Here is a 22,035-nt window from a genome sequence, read left to right as displayed (position 1 = left end):
CATTGAGTATTAAACGAGATCGCTCCAGTCGCCAGCAGAGAAACAAGCTACAACGGAAGTTAATAGGATAATTGTCCAGCTTGTATTTACGTTCATAAAAGTGCTCGTTTTGCTGCTAACAGACTCAGATTAATATTCTAAGTGTCTGACAACATTATGGAAAAGGATTTCTAAGGAGGTCGACCTTTCTGTTAAAGATTAAGTTCCTTTTTAAAACATAAATGTCCGCTAAGCCCACCAGACTCCATGTAAATAATCAGTGATTCTAGCATCGTAAACTACGGCTTTCTCAAAAATCTCTGAGCTCTGAGCAGCGCTGGCTCTGCTGTCTGGAGCGACTAGCGGCTCCGTTGGGTCAATGTTTTCTTTCTTTCAGTTCAATACCGGGTCTGTCAGTCACAGTTAAAACCGGGGACATTTCCGGGGACAGATCCAACCGGGGACAGGTCACCAAAACCGGGGACTGTCATATAATAAGTGTCATATAACACGCTTGGTCGTCTCCTTTAGCGTCATATAACACACTTGGTCGTCTCCTTTAGCGTCATATAACACGCTTGGTCGTCTCCTTTAGCGTCATATAACACGCTTGGTTGTCTCCTTTAGCGTCATATAACACACTTGGTCTTCTCCTTTAGCATCATATAACACGCTTGGTTGTCTCCTTTAGCGTCATATAACACGCTTGGTCGTCTCCTTTAGCGTCATACAACACACTTGGTTGTCTCCTTTAGCGTCATACAACACGCTTGGTTGTCTCCTTAGCGTCATATAACACGCTTGGTGTCTCCTTCAGCGTCATATAACACGCTTGGTTGTCTCCTTCAGCGTCATATAACACGTTTGGTTGTCTTGGGACTAGAGTCCCTTTTGACCCCCTTCCATACTACCTATAAACCCCCTCCCCCCCCCCCCCAAACTGTCCAAACGTCGTATTGACGCGTTCGGAGTGAGAACACGTTGGCAAACCATCATGAATAAATCTCACTCATCATTATTGTTATTTTTAAACATAGACAGACAGAACGATGATCAATAAGTTTTAGTGATCATATATCTTTATTATATGTCTGTAATTATCTTTATTCTTTAACCCTCGTGTTGTCTTAAAATAAAAATTGAAATCAACACTTTTGTTTTTCTTATGTTTTGTCCCTTTTTTCAACACTTTTGACGCTTTTTTCAGTGTATGTCACTTTGTTTGACGTAACACTAACTTATTAACTTTAGTTTGAGTTTTTTTTGGAATTTATGGTCAATAAACCTCATTTATAGGAAATTATACCTAATGTTTGAGTTAGAAAAGCAGAAATTAGGAATTATTGAGACTAAAATTAAAGGAATGGATGTTGATGATAATCACAGACTGGAATATGTCAACTTTTACTCAATACTATTTCAAAAACAATTCAATTTGTTTTTAAATACTGAAAAATTGAATAAGACCCAAAATTAATGAAAGTAGATTTGTACTTGGCAAAGAGCGTTGGAATCAATCATGTTATTTTGGGGAATTAAAAAGAACACAGTGATTTTAATCAAAGTTATCCTGATGTGCAACACATCTGAGACTGAGTACCATTAGAAGAATTCGGACCCATTTTGGTAATATTGTAAAACATCATATCAAAACTGTCATATCTCTTATGATACTCGTTTAACCCTCGTCTTGTCTTCTCGTCAAAACTGAAAATCAACACTTTTGACACTTTTTAATCAATGTTTTCAACTTTTTCTTACGTTTTTGTACCTTTTTTCAATGTTTGTCACTTTTTTTGACATTTAACACTACGTAACACTAATTTATTAACTTTAGTTTTACAGCTATTTTTGGAATTTATGTTCAATAAACCTCATTTATAGGAAATTATACCAAATGTTTGAGTTGGAAAAGCAGAAATTAGTAATTATTGAGACTAAAATTAAAGGAATGGATGTTGATGATAATCACAGACTGGAATATGTCAACTTTTACTCAATACTATTTCAACAACACTTCCATTTGTTTTACAATGCTATAAAATTGAATAAGACCCAAAATTAATAAAAGTAGAGATGTGTACTTGGCAAAGAGCGTTGGGTGGAATCAATCATGTTATTTTGGGGAATTAAAAACAACATTGAGGACACATCATGAGGACAACATGAGGACAACATGAGTGTTGACATGGAAACACAATGCACAGAACAATACAAAGCTCTGTTAGCTGCTAACACCAGAAGCATACATTTTTAAAGTAGATTTTTACATGCAACTCGGATGTTAGACAGTTTCAGGCCGTACATTACAGGGTTGAAGAGCGGCGGGCATGTAAGGAAGTATAACGATAAAAAAATGCGCATCATCATGGGTACACTGCTCATATTAAACCTGCTCTGTAATATTTCAAAGCAAGCTCCAAAAGAAAAGTTTAGGAGGGAAGCGAGGTGGGGGGTGCAGGTGCTGACAGCTTTCTGTCTCGTCTGCTTAGAACCAGAAAAACACACTTTAAGGATCCTCGTGTAGGTGTAGAGGATTAAAAGGAGAGGAGCAAAGACTGACAAGGCGCTAACAATGAGTCCATAGATGTTGTTGACCGTGGCCTCAGAGCAGGCCAGTTTGACGACGGAGTGGTTATCACAGTAGACTTTGTTAATGACGTTCCCACACAGCTGCAGAGGAACAATCAAAGGCAGCGTACAAAAATTCACTAAAAATACGAGTAACCATGTTAGAGCAATAAGCACGGCAACTTTCCTATATGTCATACGTGTGTGATACTGCAGAGGATAACAGATGGAAAGATATCTGTCATAAGACATGACGGCTAAGTTCAAAAATTCTATACTTCCATATGAGTACACACAGAAAATCTGCAGGAAGCAGAAGGGAGCAGAAACAGTGTGGATGTCCGAGAGGATCTGAACCAGAAGGAATGGAAACAACCCTGTACTACCATATAGTTAATTTACAAACAGGCTGACCAGAAAAAGGTACATAGGTTCATGTAAGCTCCTGTTCACACAGATAACCGCAATCAGCAACACATTGGCACAGATAATAAAAGCATATAGAGACATAACAATCAGGAAAAACAGGTATTTAAACTGCCCGGTGTCAAAGTAGGCACCGAGGATGAAATTTGGAACCTGAGAAGAGTTGATCATGAGCCTTGTTCTGGGTCACAGCAAATCTGCTGCTGTGCACACAAAGCAAAGCTGGTGTTACATCTTAAGTTATAGTCTCAGTCATAATGTGCATGTTTCTGCATGTTGGACACAGTTTGCAGCCATAACATCAAGCACAAATGATAAGTGACAGCGTTATAGTCATAAATAGTCATTATGAATTACCATTTTCTGTGTAAATGATGCTCAGGTTAGAGGTTAGAGGTGTTTTCTTGCGTAGTGTGTGACACTGTGCATGTGAGCATCACCTGCTGGAGACAGACTGGGAGTCCCTCCTCATCAACATCAAACTCAACTTCTTATAGAGTTCAAGACAGAGGACGCCCACAGCAGGCGAGTGACCTCATCACCGAGGACCCACTGACTGAGGACGCCCACAGCAGGCGAGTGACCTCATCATGATTCATTCTCGTGTTTTATTAATGTTTTAATAATGTTTTTTAAAAAAGTCACCTTTGTTTCTTTGGTTATTTGGCTGTTTACGGTCTTATTTCAATACCAACCAAATCCCATTTTTAGTTGACAGTGGCCTGGTGCTCCTTATTGTAGTAATAAGGTCTTGAGGGGTCACCCAACATATTTTAGTCTAGAGGGGAGGGCCCCCCAACATTTGTGAGTCTAGAGGGGAGGGCCCCCCAACATTTGTGAGTCTAGAGGGGAGGGTCACCCAACATTTGTGAGTCTAGAGGGAGGGCCTCCCAACTTTTTTAGTCTAGAGGGAGGGTCACCCAACATCTTATAGTCTAGAGGGGAGGGTCACCCAACATTTTATAGTCTAGAGGGGAGGGTCACCCAACATTTTATAGTCTAGAGGGAGGGTCACCTAACATTTTTTAGTCTAGAGGGAGGGTCACCCAATGTTTTTTTAGTCTAGAGGGGAGGGCCACCCAACGTTTTCAGTCTAGAGGGGTGGGTCACCCAACATTTTATAGTCTAGAGGGGAGGGTCACCCAACGTTTTTTGTCTAGAGGGGAGGGTCACCCAACATTTTATAGTCTAGAGGGGAGGGTCACCCAACGTTTTTTGTCTAGAGGGAGAGGGTCACCCAATGTTTTTTAGTCTAGAGAGGAGGGTCACCCAACGTTTTTTGTCTAGAGGGGAGGGTCACCCAACATTTTATAGTCTAGAGGGGAGGGTCACCTAACATTTTTTAGTCTAGAGGGGAGGGTCACCTAACATTTTTTAGTCTAGAGGGGAGGGTCACCCAATGTTTTTTAGTCTAGAAGGAGGGTCACCCAATGTTTTTTAGTCTAGAGGGGAGGGTCACCCAACATTTTATAGTCTAGAGGGGAGGGTCACCTAACATTTTTAGTCTAGAGGGGAGGGTCACCTAACATTTTTTAGTCTAGAGGGGAGGGTCACCTAACATTTTTAGTCTAGAGGAGGGTCACCAAACATTTTATAGTCTAGAGGGGAGGGTCACCCAACGTTTTTTAGTCTAGAGGAGGGTCACCAAACATTTTATAGTCTAGAGGGAGGGTCACCAAACTTTTATAGTCTAGAGGGGAGGGTCACCTAACATTTTTTAGTCTAGAGGGAGGGTCACCAAACATTTATAGTCTAGAGGGAGGGTCACCCAACATTTTATAGTCTAGAGGGGAGGGTCACCTAACATTTTTAGTCTAGAGGGAGGGTCACCCAACATCTTATAGTCTAGAGGGGAGGTCACCCAACATTTATAGTCTAGAGGGGAGGGTCACCCAACATTTATAGTCTAGAGGGAGGGTCACCTAACATTTTTTAGTCTAGAGGGAGGGTCACCCAATGTTTTTTAGTCTAGAGGGAGGGTAACCCAACATTTTATAGTCTAGAGGGGAGGGTCACCTAACATTTTTTAGTCTAGAGGGGAGGGTCACCCAACATTTTTTAGTCTAGAGGGGAGGGTCACCCAACATTTTTTAGTCTAGAGGGGAGGGTCAACCAACATTTTATAGTCTAGAGGGGAGGGTCACTTAACATTTTTTAGTCTAGAGGGGAGGGTCACCCAACATTTTATAGTCCAGAGGGGAGGGTCACCCAATGTTTTTTAGTCCAGAGGGGAGGGTCACCCAATGTTTTTTAGTCTAGAGGGGAGGGCCACCCAATGTTTTTTAGTCTAGAGGGGAGGGCCACCCAATGTTTTTTAGTCTAGAGGGGAGGGCCACCCAATGTTTTAAGTCTAGAGGGAGGGTCACCCAATGTTTTTAGTCTAGAGGGGAGGGTCACCCAATGTTTTTTAGTCTAGAGGGGAGGGCCACCAATGTTTTAGTCTAGAGGGGAGGGCCACCCAACGTTTTGAGTCTAGAGGGGAGGGTCACCCAACATATTTTAGTCTAGAGGGGAGGGTCACCCAACATTTTTTAGTCTAGAAGGAGGGTCACCCAACATTTTTAGTCTAGAGGGGAGGGTCACCAAACATTTTTAGTCTAGAAGGAGGGTCACCCAACATTTTTTAGTCTAGAGGGGGGGCCCACCAATGTTTTTAGTCTAGAGGGGAGGGCCACCCAACGTTTTGAGTCTAGAGGGGAGGGTCACCCAACATTTTTTAGTCTAGAGGGGAGGGTCACCCAACATTTTTTAGTCTAGAAGGAGGGTCACCCAACATTTTTTAGTCTAGAGGGGAGGGTCACCCAACATTTTTTAGTCTAGAAGGAGGGTCACCCAACATTTTTTAGTCTAGAGGGGAGGGTCACCCAACATTTTTTAGTCTAGAAGGAGGGTCACCCAACATTTTATAGTCTAGAGGGGAGGGTTACCCAACATTTTTTAGTCTAGAAGGAGGGTCACCCAACATTTTATAGTCTAGAGGGGAGGGTCACCTAACATTTTTTAGTTTAGAAGGAAGGTCACCCAACATTTTTTAGTCTAGAAGGAAGGTCACCCAACATTTTATAGTTTAGAAGGAAGGTCACCCAACATTTTTTAGTCTAGAAGGAAGGTCACCCAACATTTTTTAGTCTAGAGGGGAGGGTCACCCAAAATTTTTTAATCTAGAAGGAGGGTCACCCAACATTTTTTAGTCTAGAAGGAGGGTCACCTAACATTTTTTAGTCTAGAGGGGAGGGTCACCCAATGTTTTTTAGTCTAGAGGGGAGGGTCACCTAACATTTTTTAGTCTAGAAGGAGCGTCACCCAATGTTTTTTAGTCTAGAGGGAGGGTCACCAATGTTTTAGTCTAGAGGGGAGGGTCACCCAACATTTTTTAGTCTAGAGGGGAGGGTCACCTAACATTTTTTAGTCTAGAAGGAGGGTCACCCAATGTTTTTTAGTCTAGAGGGAGGGTCACCCAATGTTTTTTAGTCTAGAGGGGAGGGTCACCCAATGTTTTTTATTCTAGAGGGCAGGGCCACCCAACGTTTTTTAGTCTAGAGGGGAGGGTCACCCAATGTTTTTTAGTCTAGAACGAGGGTCACCCAATGTTTTTTAGTCTAGAGGGAGGGTCACCCAATGTTTTTTAGTCTAGAGGGAGGGTCACCAAACGTTTTTTAGTCTAGAGGGGAGGTTCACCCAACGTTTTTTATTCTAGAGGGGAGGGCCCCCCCATGTTTTTTGGTCTAGAGGGGAGGGTCACCCAATTTTTTTTAGTCTGGAGGGGAGGGTCACCCAATTTTGTTAAGTCTAGAGGGGAGGGTCACCCAACATTTTTTAGTCTAGAGGGGAGGGTTACCCAACTTTGTTTAGTCTAGAGGGGAGGGTCACCCAACTTTGTTAAGTCTAGAGGGGAGGGTCATCCAATGTTTTTTAGTCTAGAGGGGAGGGTCACCCAATGTTTTTTAGTCTAGAGGGGAGGGTCACCTAACTTTTTTAGTCTAGAGGGGAGGGTCACCTAACTTTTTTAGTCTAGAGGGGAGGGTCACCCAACATTTTTAGTCTAGACGGGAGGGTCACCTAACTTTTTTAGTCCTGAGGGGAGGGTCACCTTACATTTTTTAGTCTAGAGGGGAGGGTCACCCAACATTTTTTAGTCTAGAGGGGAGAGTCACCCAACTTTGTTTAGTCTTGAGGGGAGGGTCACCCAACTTTGTTAAGTCTAGAGGGAGGGTCACCCAATGTTTTTTAGTCTAGAGGGGAGGGTCACCCAATGTTTTTTAGTCTAGAGGGGAGGTCACCTAACTTTTTTAGTCTAGAGGGGAGGGTCACCTAACTTTTTTAGTCTAGAGGGGAGGGTCACCTAACATTTTTAGTCTAGAGGGGAGGGTCACCTAACTTTTTTAGTCTAGAGGGGAGGGTCACCTAACTTTTTTAGTCTAGAGGGGAGGGTCACCCAACATTTTATAGTCTAGAGGGGAGGGTCACCCAACATTTTATAGTCTAGAGGGGAGAGTCACCCAACTTGTATTAATGAAAACAGCAAAATTACAAAGTGGCTTGTTTGGTGCATTTTTTTTCATGTAGCTCTTAGTCTCGGCCAAGTTGGCTATTGCTGCAGCCTGGATACCTCCCGCCTCATGCCATCTTGTCTCATGCCCAGCACGTCCCAAGCTTCTACTTTTCAAAATAAAAGCTTGCATCTGTGCTTCAGCAGATGTATTAGTTACAGCACGACTGAGCCAGCAAAGTTGTCTCTACAAAGCTGTGGCTCCAAATGCCTGGCTGACGAAACAGGGCAATATACACTTTAATTTTTTTAAAGATTATTTTTGGGGCTTTTCCCTTTATTAGAGAAGGTGGATAGACAGGAAAGGGCGAAAGAGATGGGGGTCAATATGCAGCCTACCTGGGGCGATACTCTCACCAGGTGAGCTAGAGGCCACCCCAGCAATATTACACTGGAATTTACGCTTCAGTGAAGCTTCCGGACCTCAAAATGAAACACTCTCATGTAAAGACCAGGACTAGTCGAGTCCAAGTCAAGACCGAGTCCAAAGAGGTTCGAGTCCAAGACAAGACTGAGTCTAGGACAGAAAAAAAGGTCTTATGCATGACAGTATCAAGACAATCATTTTGGGTTTGACTTTCCCTCCAATATTATTATCAACATATTAAAGACACTTGGACTCGGTCCAGACCAGAAGCCATATCTGGCAAGACCAGGGACCGGGAACGAGACAAGTCAGAGTCCAAATACCGAGACTGTAGTCCAAGTCCAAGACCGGACTCGAGTCCTACAGCCCTGCCTTCTGTTGTCCTTGGGTCAAATCTAACCCTTTAATAAATGTCTCTATCTGAAATATGAGTTTCTTTTTAACCAAATTACCATAAAAATGGATTGGATTCCTTCAAACGTCCTCTAATATTAGGTATAATTCTATATTAATGAGGGTTATTGACCATGAATTCCAAAAAGTCGTAAAACTAGTAAGGTGGTGGTAGTGGAAACAAAAAAAAGTCTGAAAAAGGGACGAAAATGTCAATTTTTGACCCGGGAGACAACACAAGGGTTAATGTGATGGATCATTTATTGGCAGGATGATCTTTTAAGAAATGAAATAATGGCTCTTTTGGAAGTAAATAAAAGTTTTAAAAAAATGTTTAAAAACTTTGGATGAAAGATGAAAGATAAACACTCCAGCTGCCTTTGTCCTCATTACTTTTTTAATCTTTCTAATCTCCAGTCTCTGCACCCCCCCCCCCGGACCGGAGAGACATTACCTTTCCTGTGGTCACTACACAGGAGCCCAAACTCCCCGAAGCAGAGCACCTGAGGTTGCTTTGTTTTCATCAGTAACCATGGCGACAGCAGAGTGTCCTCCCATGATGCAGAGCGTGCTAATTGGCCCATTAGTGAAGCTGCTTCCAGCCTCCAGAGTGTCCAAGTGTCCACAGACGCCTCTGGGGTCTGGCCTTGGAAATAACAGATAGATCTGCCGGGGGGGGGGGGGGCTCATTACTGTCAAACTATACAGGGACCATGATGAAATCATACATCAGACCCTCCCCCCCTCCCTCCCCCGCCTCTCTGTCCCCCAGACATCTCCCTGTAGCACCAACAATGTAAAACATGTTGAAGGTCTTAGGCCTGGACAGGAAATACAGTTGTTACTACCCTTTGACCCTCAAGTTGTCCTCAAGTTGTCGTCATGTTACCGTTATGTCATCCTTATGTTGTCCTCATGTTGTCTTCATGTTGTCCTCATGTTGCCCTCATGTTGTTCTCATGTTGCCCTAAGGATGTCTGCATGTTGTCCTCATCTTGCCCTCATGTTGTCTTCATGTTGTCCTCATGTTGTCCTCATGTTGTCCTCATGTTGTCCTCATGTTGTCCTCATGTTATCTTCATGTTGTCCTCATGTTGTCCTCATGTTGTCCTCATGTTGTCCGCATGTTGTCCTCATGTTGCCCTAATGTTGTCCTCATGTTGTCCTCATGTTGTCTTCATGTTGTCCCCATGTTACCCTCATGTTACCCTCATGTTGTCCTCATGTTGTCTTCATGTCTGTAGGAGTTCAGCGATTTCCTGATGCAGAGACACAGAAGACACGTTGGCCTCTAACGGTCTCCTAAAGATCAACAACAACACACAACAACAGGTTCTTTACATCAAGCACAACAGCCCGAATCACCGTGACGATATACACTCCCCCCCCAGAAAAATGTGATTATGGAATAGAATAACTCACATGCACTGACTTCCCTCCACAGCCTATCCCCGGCCCCCCCCCGGCCATTGGCGGTAGTAGCCAGTAGCCATTGGCGGTACTAGCCATTGGCCATTGGCGGTACTAGCCATTGGCGGTACTAGCCATTGGCCATTGGCGGTAGTAGCCATTGGCGGTACTAGCCATTGGCCATTGGCGGTAGTAGCCAGTAGCCATTGGCAGTAGTAGCCATTGGCCATTGGCGGTAGTAGCCATTGGCGGTACTAGCCATTGGCCATTGGCGGTAGTAGCCAGTAGCCATTGGCGGTAGTAGCCATTGGCCATTGGCGGTAGTAGCCATTGGCGGTACTAGCCATTGGCCATTGGCGGTAGTAGCCAGTAGCCATTGGCGGTAGTAGCCATTGGCCATTGGCGGTAGTAGCCAGTAGCCATTGGCGGTAGTAGCCATTGGCCATTGGCGGTAGTAGCCAGTAGCCATTGGCGGTAGTAGCCATTGGCCATTGGCGGTAGTAGCCAGTAGCCATTGGCGGTAGTAGCCATTGGCGTCATGCCACTGGCTACTACCAGCATGCTTTGGGTGTGTGTTTGATGGCCGCACAACAACAATGGCGGACGTTGACGGTCAGGGTTAGGAAAGCAACGTGCCAGGTCAGACCGCTGCTCTCTGGGATTTACACGCTAGGCCTAAAGGGCCGAGGCAGCGCTCAGCAGGGACCGGCCTGACATCATCATCAGCTGACATCATCACCCCGAGACATGTTTACGGACGAACCCCCCAACAACAAGAACACATAAAAGCCCTTTCTCTCCTGCAGGGCTGGCTGTCGGGGACGAGGCCGGGACCAGGTGCTGGTTCTCCGAGTGATCGTCATGTTTCTGGATTCAAGTCCTCCGCCTTCTAGACACCAGGACTGAGAGATTCCAGTCTTCAGGGTTCCCTTCGATGGGTGACCCAACGCCCCAAAGAAAGATGGTGCAGCGCTGCTTTTTCTAAGGTCGTATGCTCAAATGTTTCATGGGACTAATGTTTGGATTTATCAATAATAACATATTAATAATAATTACATTTATATTTACTCTTGAGTCATTTCATAGTTCCAGACCGGGAGACAGACCCCTGCTGCTGCCATATTTCTTCATTTCCGCCTCTTCTGGAGCGACAGTATAATTTAACACATAATTATATGATACGATTAACTTTTTTTAACCCTTGTCTCGTCTTCCCGGCGACCTGCAACTTTGAGTTTTTCTGGGTCAGTTTTCTGTACTTTTTTTGATGTTTTTGTCATTTTATTCCAAATTTGTTGTCACTTTTTGGTGTTTTTTTTAACTATGTTTTGTGAGATTTTTATGAGTTTTACGTTGCTTTTGTTCTGTTTTTTTCTTGACATTTTCCATTTTTCTGTTACATTGTTTAACAACTTTTTGTCACCTTTGGCGATGTTCTTGATGACTTTTGTCACCGTTTTAAAAAACAGAAATGTTTTTGTTGTTGTGTTTTCCCTTGTTTTGTAGCTTTTTCCAACATTAGGCACTTTTTTCAACGTTCTTTTGTCATAGAAACTTTTAGTAAAAACAGCTCAATTTGACCCGAGGAAAACAGGAGGGTTAACTTCATTCAAAGCTCAAAAATGCATGCTTCGTAATATTTACAGTGGGGTTGGAAAGTTTGGGCCCCCCAGGTAAAATGTGTATTAATGTGCAAAAAAATGGACCCGAAGACAACACAAGGGTTTAATTCGGATATTTATACTTTATACTCTTTCCAACTGTATGTATCTAGTATCTAGATATTTATGTATTTTTAATTTTTTTTTAGACGTTATACAGTATATTTGTATTTTAGCCCTCTACATGCTCTGCAAACCCATAAAGGCATTTAACATTCATTTATTTTAAATCATGTAACTAATAACTCGACGGTGGTTTTAATTGTCTCTGTGCTGTTCCTTTAACCCTCGTGTTGTCTTCCCGTCAACATGGTCCCTTTTTCAACCTTACCATCATTTGTTTTATCATTTTTGGTGTTTTCCCCAAAAGTTTTGTTGATATTGTAACGTTGACATTTTCAGCTTGTTGACTGCCCATACAACAACCAAAATCAACTAGAAACAGGTCGATTTGACCCGAGGACAACAGGAGGGTTAGGCTGTCTTTCCAACTGTAAGTATCTAGTTATCTAGATATTTATAGTTTTCAGTTTTTTTTAGACGCTATATATTTACATTTTATCACTCTACATGCTATGTTAAGCATGATACGTGCATTTATTGATTTTAATTCATATAACTAATAACTTGGTGGTTTTAATTGTCTCTGTGCTGGCCTTAATCCTCGTGTTGTCTTCACTCCGGGACCCTCTCGTGTCCATCAGGACTTATTTGGGGTTTAAAAAAAATCCTGAAATAAAATCTTACTTCATGATCTATTAACAAATATCGTCTTTATCTCCATTTCCAACAGCTGAGATAACATCTATGTTTAGGGAATGCATCAGTCTCTGTAGGACACAATTAAACATGGAAGTGGGTTTTATTGTCATAAAGTTTAATTCATGTTAAAAATCCACCATGGAAACAACATAAGTGTCATATCCAGAATAATGTTCTGAGTCAGGAATACATGTTTATCTCAGGAAATAAGGAAAGGACGTTGGTTTCAGGAAGAAAAAATGTAACTTGTATCATTTTTCTTCTTCTAAAAATGTGAAATGAGTCAATTTGACCTGAATACCGTACGAGGGACCAGCTCGTACCACGGAGTACTGTGGTATCACGATAACGAGATCTTGTATCTGTCAAAAGAGAGACCTTTCCAGGTGACTCTGCGTATTAGAGCTGCAAAGATGAATGAGCTGATTCCTTTCTGCCGAGGCACCAGGTCACGCCGAGGACGAGCGTGTGAGACGGTGTCGTTGCAGCTTTGGTGCAAACAGCTGATCATGAATCAAAATGTCGTCATTTTTCCTAAAATCACAGATTTAAACAGACATAAATCTGCATAAAATCAAGGATAATTTAACCCTCATGATGAAAATCAACACTTCTGTTGATGCCTTTTATCTATGTTTTTAACGTTTTCGTATGTTTTTGTCCCTTTTTTCAAAACTTTTGACACTTTTTTTGATGTTCAACACTACGTAACACTAACTTATTAACTTTAGTTTTACAGTTATTTTTGGAATTTATGGTCAATAAACCTCATTTAGAGGAAATTATACCTAATGTTTGAGTTAGAAAAGCACAAATTAGGAATTATGGAGACTAAAATTAAAGGAATGGATGTTGATGATAATCACAGACTGGAATATGTCAACTTTTACTCAATACTAGTTCAAAACCACGTCAGTTTGTTTTACAATGCTATAAAATTGAATAAGACCCAAAATTATTACTCAGCAGGTGTCCAATAAGACTTAGTGATGGACACACGAACCCCCCCCCCCCCCCCCACCCCCGCAGGCCGGCAGACCATCGGATCAGTTTGGGTTACAGACTGTTTAAGAAGTGCTAACTGTGTCTCTGTTTCCAGGTGACCCCCCTCCAGAAGAAGTGAGGATGGTCAACGTGTCCCACAGCCACTTTGTCCTGGACGGCTTCAGTGAGCTGGGAGCGCTGCGGCCCGTCCTCTTCGTCCCTTACGTCCTCATGTTGGCGCTGTCGCTGTGGGCCAACTCCCTGCTGCTGTACGTCGTCATCTCCCAGAGGAGCCTCCACTCGCCCATGTACATCCTCATCGCCGGCATGGCGTGCGTGGACCTGATCCTCCCGCTCTTCTTTGTCCCCCACATGCTGCTGAACTTCCTGTTTGACTGGAGGGGGATCTCTCTGATTGGCTGCCTGGTTCAGATGTTTTTAATTCACTGTGTTGGAAACTTTCAGTCGACGTTGCTGCTGTGGATGGCGCTGGACCGCTACTTTGCCATCTGCACGCCCCTCTACTACCACGACCGCATGGCGCTAACCAGATTCCTCAAGTTCATCGTCCCGCTAGTGCTGAGGAACGTCGTCACGGTCTTGCTGTTCGTGAGCCTGGCGGGACGGCTGTCCTTCTGCTCCAGGAACGTGATGAACCACTGCTTCTGTGAGCACATGGCCCTGGTGGAGCTGGCCTGTGGGAGCACCGCCACCAACAGCCTGGCCGGGCTGCTGACCCTGGTCCTCGTCCCTGTAGCCGACTTCATTGTAATCACGGCCTCCTACATCGTCATATTCATTTTCATGCCCAAGTCCGCTGGGTCCAGGGTCAAGGCACTCCACACGTGTGTCACCCACATCGTGGTCATGATCGTCAACCTGAACATCGCACTTGTTGCTCTCCTGTCCTATCGGATCAGAAACCGTCTCCCTGAAGCCAGTCGGGTTTTCTTCAGCACCATGTACCTGCTGTTCCCGAGCTGCTTCAACCCGATCGTCTACGGCATCAGAACCGCCGGCATCCGCCAGCACATTGGGAACACACTCAGGAGCTGCCGTCTCGTCCGAACTGGACTCAAATAACAGAATTTGCCCAAAATATCATAATGAAAAAATTATGAAATGATGAAAAAATCTATGTGAAAGCCAACAGTTGCAATTGTCATGTCAGACTGCTTTGCTGTCCTTTCCACCAAGCAGTCCCGTCCAGTCCTGTTCCGTCCCGTCCAGTCCCATCCAGTCCCGTCCAGTCCCGTCCAGTCCCATCCAGTCCCATCCAGTCCCGTCCAGTCCCGTACAGTCCCGTTCCGTCCCGTCCAGTCCCGTCCAGTCCCGTACAGTCCCGTTCCGTCCCGTCCAGTCAATTGACCGAGAGTTTAAAAGAAGCCTGTAAGACTGTGGCGTATTCTTCGTACACTACATCGTACAAATGACGATACAGACGTTCTCCTGTGTGGTTCCCAACAAAAGGGTTAGCAAGTGTCTTGGGAGTGAGTGGTTTTCATTCTTATGTACACCATGTGTGATGTTTTTGTGTATATGTTTGTATATGTGGGATAAATGTGTTTATATGTGTGCATATGTCTGTATATGCATGTATATGTATGTATAGGTGTGTATATGTATGTATGTGTATGTATATGTATGTATAGGTGTGTACATGTGTGTATATGTGTGATATATGTGTGATACATGTGTGTATATGTGTGTATATGTATGTATGTATATGTATGTATAGGTGTGTATATGTGTATCTATATGTGCGATATATGTGTTTGTTGTGTTATGGTTGTCTTGCTACTGGATGCCTAAAATTTCCTTTGGGATGAATAAAGTATCTATCTATCTGTATATGCATATGTATATGTATATGTATGTATGTACAGTATGTACACTCCCCTAAAGGATTATTAGGAACAGCTGTTCAATTTCTCATTAATACAATTATCTAATCAACCAATCACATGGCAGTTGCTTCAATGCATTTAGGGGTGTGGTCCTGGTCCAGACCATCTCCTGACCTGGTCCAGACCATCTCCTGACCTGGTCCAGACCATCTCCTGACCTGGTCCAGACCATCTCCTGACCTGGTCCAGACCATCTCCTGGACTCCAAACTGAATGTCAGAATGGGAAAGAAAGGGGATTTAAGGCATTTGGGGGTGGCGTGGTTGTTGGTGCCAGATGGGCCGGTCTGCTCAGTTACTGGGATTTACACCCACAACCATCTCTAGGGTTTACAGAGAATAATTCGAAAAGGGAAAAACACCCAGCATGCATCAGTCCTGGGGGGGGAATGCCTTGTTGATGCTAGAGGTCAGAGGAGAATGGGCCGACTGATTCAAGCTGATAGAAGAGCAACTTGGACTGAAATAACCACTCGTTACAACCGAGGTGCAGCAAGACCACAACACGCACAACCTTGGGGGGGGGGGCTACAACAGCAGAAGACCCCCCCGGGTACCCCTCATCTCCACTACAAATAGGAACAAGAGGCCACAATTTGCAAGAGCTCACCAAAATTGGACAGTTGAAGACTGTAAAAATGTGTCCTGGTCTGCTGAGTCTGGTTTCTGTTGAGACCTTCAGATGGTGGAGTCAGAATGAGAACCTGGATCCATCATGCCTTGTTACCACTGTGCAGGCTGCTGGTGGTGGTGTAATGGTGTGGGGAGGTTTTCTTGGCCCACTTTAGGCCCCTTAGTGCCAATTGGGCCTGGTTTAAATAACCCGGCCTACCTGAGCCTGGTTCCTGACCCTGTCCGTCCCTTTATGGCCCCCTGGTCCGTCCTCTGATGTCTCCTTCCAGCAGGAGGATGCCCCATGTCACAAAGCTCACATCATTTACAACTGGTTTCTTCAACATGACGATGAGATCACCATACTAAAATGGCCCCCCCAGTGAAAAAATCTCAACCTGGACTAAAATGTCCCCCTCCAGTCACCAGATCTCAACCCAGTAGAGCATCTTTGGGATGTGTTGGACCGGGAGCTTCGTGCCCTGGATGTGATCCCACAAATCTCCATTACCTGTAAGATGCTATCCTCTCAATATGGACCAACATCTCATACATATATAGTGTGTGTGTGTGTGTGTGTGTGTGTGTGTGTGTGTGTGTATATGTATGTGTGTGTGTGTGTGTGTGTGTGTGTGTGTATCTGACTACCACTATGCGTTGATGCCCTAGTTAGCATCCATAACTTGTCACCACTCTCTGATTTTCCACTCAGACTATTGGCTGCGAGATGATGAGCTGGTGTGTCCGTGCAGCCAATGGCAGCGTCAGACGGAGGGTATTAAAGGGCTGAGGGTGGATGAAGGAGAGTCAGCAGGTGGAGTCAACACACCACACACATCTACTGTTAAGTTACATGTGCTGATTTCTGTTTCCTACACAGGAGCTGAACTGTCTTCAGGTCTGAGTCCTGAAATGGGATTATGAAGGTTATTTAACCCTGTGTTGTCTGACCTGCTCTAACATGATGTTGCTGTCGTAGATATGAACTCTAGTTGACTTCATGCTGCCGTCTCACTCCTGCTCCAGGAAGCTTCTCCTCCTCTGATGCAGCTCTGCACAGAGGAGTTAATGATGCCATTGCTTTTTCTGTTACAGAGATCCAACCCAGGGGAGTCCGTTCTGTCTGTACAGCTTTAAAATCATGTGTTCAACCCCCTGATGTCCTCCTTTAACCCCCCTGATGTCCTCCTTTAACCCTCCTGATGTCCTCCTTTAACCCTCCTGGTGTCCTCAGGTCAAATCTGACCCTTTAAAAAATGTCTATATGTAAAATGGATTCCATCTAACGCTCTTTCATTCCTCTGATCTTAACTATTAGTCAAAATAATTCATAATTTCTGCGTTTTTATCTCTAATATTAGGTATAATTCTATATAAATGAGGTTTAACTCCAATATTAGGTATAATTCTATATGAATGAGGGTTATTGACCATGAATTCCAACAAGTATAAAACTAGTAAGGTGGTTGTAGTGGAAACCTAAAAAAATCTGTAAAAGGGACGAAAATGTCCAAATTTTGTCTGTTTTTGACCCGGAGGACGACACCGGGTTAAAGGTCTTAAACTCTCCATGTCTTCTGCTGTGTGATTACTAAAAACATATGTAATGTCTGATCATCTTTAATCATCAAAATTAACATCCTCAGTAACTTCTCCCTTGTTGTCTTCTCGTCAAAATTGAAAATGAAAACTTTTAATGACTCTATTTATCGATGTTTTTAACTTTTCTTATGTTTTGACGCTTTTTTTCAATGTTTGTCTCTTTTTTTGATGTTCAACACTACGTAACACTAACTTATTAACTTTAGTTTTACAGTTATTTTTGAATTTATGGTCAACAAAGCTCATTTATAACAAATTATACCTAATGTTTGAGTTAGAAAAGCAGAAATTAGGAATTATTGAGACTAAAATTAAAGGAATGGATGTTGATGATAATCACAGACTGGAATATGTCAACTTTTACTCAATACTATTTCAACAACACTTCCATTTGTTTTACAATGCTATAAAATATAATAAGACCCAAAATTAATGAAAGTAGAGATTTGTACTTGGCAAAGAGCGTTGGAATCAATCATGTTATTTTGGGGAATTTAAAAGAACATTGATATAGGAAAACGGGTCAAAAAGTTATGAATAGAGATGTTCCAATACTATTTTTTCCTTCCCGATATTTGAACTTGCATATGGGCCGATACGGAGTGAATTAGACTTCATTATCATTCAGCTGCACATTCACAATACGTAGTGAAGCGAGATCACGTCTCAAGGCTCTGAGAAAAAAAAAAAAATAAGAAAATAAGAAAAAAGAGAAACTGTACAAAAACAAGTATGTGAAATATAAAATTAACAATGATCATTAGAAGATTGTGACTCGTGCAGATATCAGTAGCAGCAGGATGAATTGCAGGGAAAATTTGAATTTATGCATGAATGCATGAATTTAAAGTATCCAGTGCACACGTAGGGTTGACAGTGTGCGTGTGGGGGGGCTGGTGTGGTGGTTAGGGTTAGTGTTAGGGTTAGGGTGTAGGGTTAGGGTGTAGGGTTAGTGTGTAGGTTAGGGTTAGGTTAGGGTTTAGTAGTGTTAGGGTTAGGGTTAGTGTTAGGGTTAGGGTTAGTGTTAGTGTTAGTGTTAGGGTTAGTGTTAGGGTTAGGGTTAGGGTTAGTGTTAGGGTTAGGGTTAGTGTTAGGGTTAGGGTTAGGGTTAGGTGTAGGGTTAGGGTTAGGGTTAGTGTTAGGGTTAGGGTTAGTGGGTTTTTGTTGTTTTAGTTGTTAGGGTTAGTGTAGGTTAGGGTTAGTGTTGGGTTAGGGTTAGTGTTAGGGTTAGGGTAGTGTTAGTGTTATGTTAGTGTTAGTGTTAGGGTTAGGTTAGGGTTAGTTTGGGTTAGTGTTAGGGTGTAGGGTTAGGGTTAGGGTTAGTGTTAGGGTTAGGGTTAGTGTTAGTGTTAGTGTTAGTGTTAGGGTTAGTGTTAGGGTTAGGGTTAGTGTTAGGGTTAGGGTTAGGGTTAGGGTGTGGTGTGTGCACCCCGATGACGATGCATTACAACAGAGAGCTATCAGCTGCTAACCCTGTGTGTCTATGGAGACACTGCTGTGTTGTTGTTGTTGTTGGATGGCCTGGCTCAGGTTAAACTCTTTGTAACAACACATAGAAAGGATGCACTGTACGCCACACAACAATCTCTTGTGAACTAGTTTGACAGTCCGTCACAGCCAAAGAAGAACAGCAACAAACTACTTTAACCCTTCTGTTGTCCTGGGTCAAATCTGACCCGGTTTTTAAAGCTTCTACATCTGAAATTTGGGATTCTTTCATCCAAGTTGTCCAATTATGACATGGATCAGGTCACTACTTTAATGAGTTTTGGCAAAACAATTATCTAAATTCATTTAAATTAGGTTTCTTGACCATGAATTTGAAAAAGACAACAGTGTAAAACTAGTGGTGTATATATATCTTATAGGTGTTTAGTGATGTGTTCAGCAGACTGATGGTAGGGGTACAAAGATGAAGAAAATTTGGAAAAAAAAGCATGAAAGTGTGATAAAAAAGTGTCAATACAAGGTATCGGATCAGTGAATAGACTTAATAATAATTAATAATACTTAATAATAATTCATAACAATTCACAATACTCAACGTTTGAGTGATGCCAAAAACCAAGTTTTCTCACAAAGCTGTTTATTTTGATTCATATTGTGTTGCACCAAAACTGTGATATTGTATTTTTTAGACCCTAAGTCTTCCTTTGAGTTATATTTTAGAATTATTTACTGTACTTAAATTGACTTAATTATGAATTCACTGCGTAGGACAACGGAGAAGACGTCTCCGAGGCAAGGTGGCGTTATCTGCACTGCACACGTCAGCAACACGGCAACTCAAAGAGCTTTACATGAAAACTATTAAAAACAAATAAAACCAGATAAAACACATGAATAAAAGTTACAGTGCTGTAAGAGAAATTATACCATCCATTTAAAGAAAGGCAACATCAAGAAAACATGTATAGTTCATAAATAACTTTATTTTTTAATATTATTATTCATTTAGTTGTAGTTCAGGTTCTTGTTTTAAAGCAGGCTCCATTATTGCTCCTGTAGTCAGATAGCTTAGCATTGGGCTAATGTCTCCTGTAGTCGGGTAGCTTAGCATTGAGCTAATGTCTCCTGTAGTCAGGTAGATTAGCAGTCTGAGCTAATGTCTCCTGTAGTCAGGTAGCTTAGCAGTCTGAGCTAATGTCTCCTGTAGTCAGGTGGCTTAGCATTGGGCTAATGTCTCCTGTAGTCATGTAGATTAGCAGTCCGAGCTAATGTCTCCTGTAGTCATGTAGCTTAACAGTCTGAGCTAATGTCTACTGTAGTCAGGTAGCTTAGCATTGAGCTAACGTCTCCTGTAGTCAGGTAGCTTAGCAGTCTGAGCTAATGTCTCCTGTAGTCAGGTGGCTTAGCATTGGGCTAATGTCTCCTGTAGTCATGTAGCTTAGCAGTCTGAGCTAATGTCTCCTGTAGTCAGGTAGCTTAGCATTCTGAGCTAATGTTGTTGCAGGGTTTGTAATGATGCATTTTGGAGTGCTTGGATTTTTCTCTGTGTGAAACGAAACAGAACCAAGATGAAAACAATCCAAGTTTAAGAACTAATCCAGAGATTCAGACCAGAGAAAACCCTTAACGTGGTTTTGTGCCACACACAGGAACACCCGTAGTAACTATCCAAATGCTTGTCTGTGTTTTCAGACTGGTTGAAGGTGGTTGTTAAGAGGCAGTGAGGATGGTCAACGTGTCCCACAGCCACTTTGTCCTGGACGGCTTCAGTGAGCTGGGAGCGCTGCGGCCCGTCCTCTTCGTCCCTTACGTCCTCATGTTGGCGCTGTCGCTGTGGGCCAACTCCCTGCTGCTGTACGTCGTCATCTCCCAGAGGAGCCTCCACTCGCCATGTACATCCTCATCGCCGGCATGGCGTGCGGGACCTGAGTCTCCCGCTGTTCTTCGTCCCCACTTGCTGCTGAGCTTCTGTTTTGACTGGAGGGGGATCTCTCTGATTGGCTGCTGCTGGTTCAGATGCACTTGATCATTTGTGGGAGCTTTTCAGTCGACGTTGCTGCTGTGGATGGCGCTGGACCGCTACTTTGCCATTGCACGCCCCTCTACTACCACGACCGCATGGCGCTACCCAGATTCTCAAGTTCATCGTCCCGCTAGTGCTGAGGAACATCTTCATGGTCTCGCTGATCGTGAGCCTGGCGGGACGGCTGTCCTTTGCTCCAGGAACGTGATGAACCACTGCTTCTGTGAGCACATGGCCCTGGTGGAGCTGGCCTGTGGGAGCACCGCCACCAACAGCCTGGCCGGGCTGCTGACCGTGGTCCTCATCCCTGTAGCCGACTTCATTGTAATCACGGCTCCTACGTCATCATATCAGCTCCGTGCTGACTTCGGGCCGGTCGGTACCAAAGCGCTTCACACCTGCGTCACCCCATCGTGGTCATGAGCGTCAGCCTGACCATCCTCACAGCCTTCCTGTCCTATCGGATCAGAAACCGTCTCCCTGAAGCCGCCGGGTTTTCTTCAGCACCATGTACTGCTGTTCCGAGCTGCTTCAAACCGATCGCCTACGGCATCAGAACCGCCGAGATAAGACAGCAGATCATCAACATGCTGACGAGCTTTCGCTTCCTCCGAACCGGGACTCATTCTTAAGAATCTGTTTCTGTTGAATTGAATTATTTATGATGATAGTCAATGTTTTGACTTTTCCAGACCAGAGGAATGCTGGACATGAATGCTGATATGATAAAATGATATAAGTATATATATATATATATATATATATATATATATATATATATATATATATATAAAATGATCAAAACTATTGACAAAATTGAATATGTAATGTACACTGATATTCTACTATTATTCCAAATATGACAATTGTTAAAATTTGATCTGCAATAAACAGTACAATATAAAACAATATTCAATGTATATATAAGTTTGGATATTCATAATAAGGCCTTTTCTGACTATAGCATTTTCCGATTAAGACCTGTGGGACATGCCGGTATTATTCTGGTTTCAGAAGCTTCTCTGGACACGTGTTCATTTACAATCTGCATCTCCATCAGAGAGGTTTTTCTGTAGTTTGAGGCGGTTTCTGGCCTCTCTGGGTTTCATATGTGCACGAACCAATCGGCTGGCAGAGTCCAGGGCTGCAGCAGAGACCCAAGGCCAGAAGAAGAGAAGGAGGATCACTTCATCCCCTTATCACAGACTCGGATATCAACAGAACTGGATGGCTGCTGAATCCAGACCCAGGACCTGTGTGTCAGGAGGAGACTTCAGGCCTCTAACAGTTGCCGTTGGATGTCTTGCACGTTGGTGCTCCCGTGTGGCGGCAGCGGGATAT

At 43.3% G+C, this 22,035-nt stretch overlaps 1 protein-coding gene and 2 pseudogenes across 1 annotated transcript; 2 read left to right on the top strand and 1 right to left on the bottom strand.

Annotated features, from left to right (window-relative positions):
• Positions 1 to 2,232: 2,232 nt before the first annotated feature.
• Positions 2,233 to 3,147, bottom strand: LOC116679112 (olfactory receptor 11A1-like; annotated as a pseudogene).
• Positions 3,148 to 13,243: 10,096 nt separating this feature from the next.
• Positions 13,244 to 14,185, top strand: LOC116679106 (olfactory receptor 52K1-like). Its single transcript, XM_032508811.1, has one exon. It carries the CDS (start codon positions 13,244 to 13,246, stop codon positions 14,183 to 14,185), a length of 942 nt encoding a protein of 313 aa, XP_032364702.1.
• Positions 14,186 to 20,397: 6,212 nt separating this feature from the next.
• LOC116679111 (olfactory receptor 52E8-like) lies at positions 20,398 to 21,326 on the top strand (annotated as a pseudogene).
• Positions 21,327 to 22,035: the final 709 nt, after the last annotated feature.

This window comes from Etheostoma spectabile, unplaced genomic scaffold (assembly GCF_008692095.1).
Source record: "Etheostoma spectabile isolate EspeVRDwgs_2016 unplaced genomic scaffold, UIUC_Espe_1.0 scaffold00009365, whole genome shotgun sequence".
In the NCBI taxonomy this organism is placed as follows: Eukaryota; Metazoa; Chordata; class Actinopteri; order Perciformes; family Percidae; genus Etheostoma; species Etheostoma spectabile.
This window is presented reverse-complemented; position numbering and strand designations above follow the sequence as displayed.

Bases quoted from the DNA above. Each gene is read 5' to 3' on its own strand.
- LOC116679106 (XM_032508811.1), top strand. From the start codon at position 13,244: ATGGTCAACGTGTCCCACAGCCACTTTGTCCTGGACGGCTTCAGTGAG.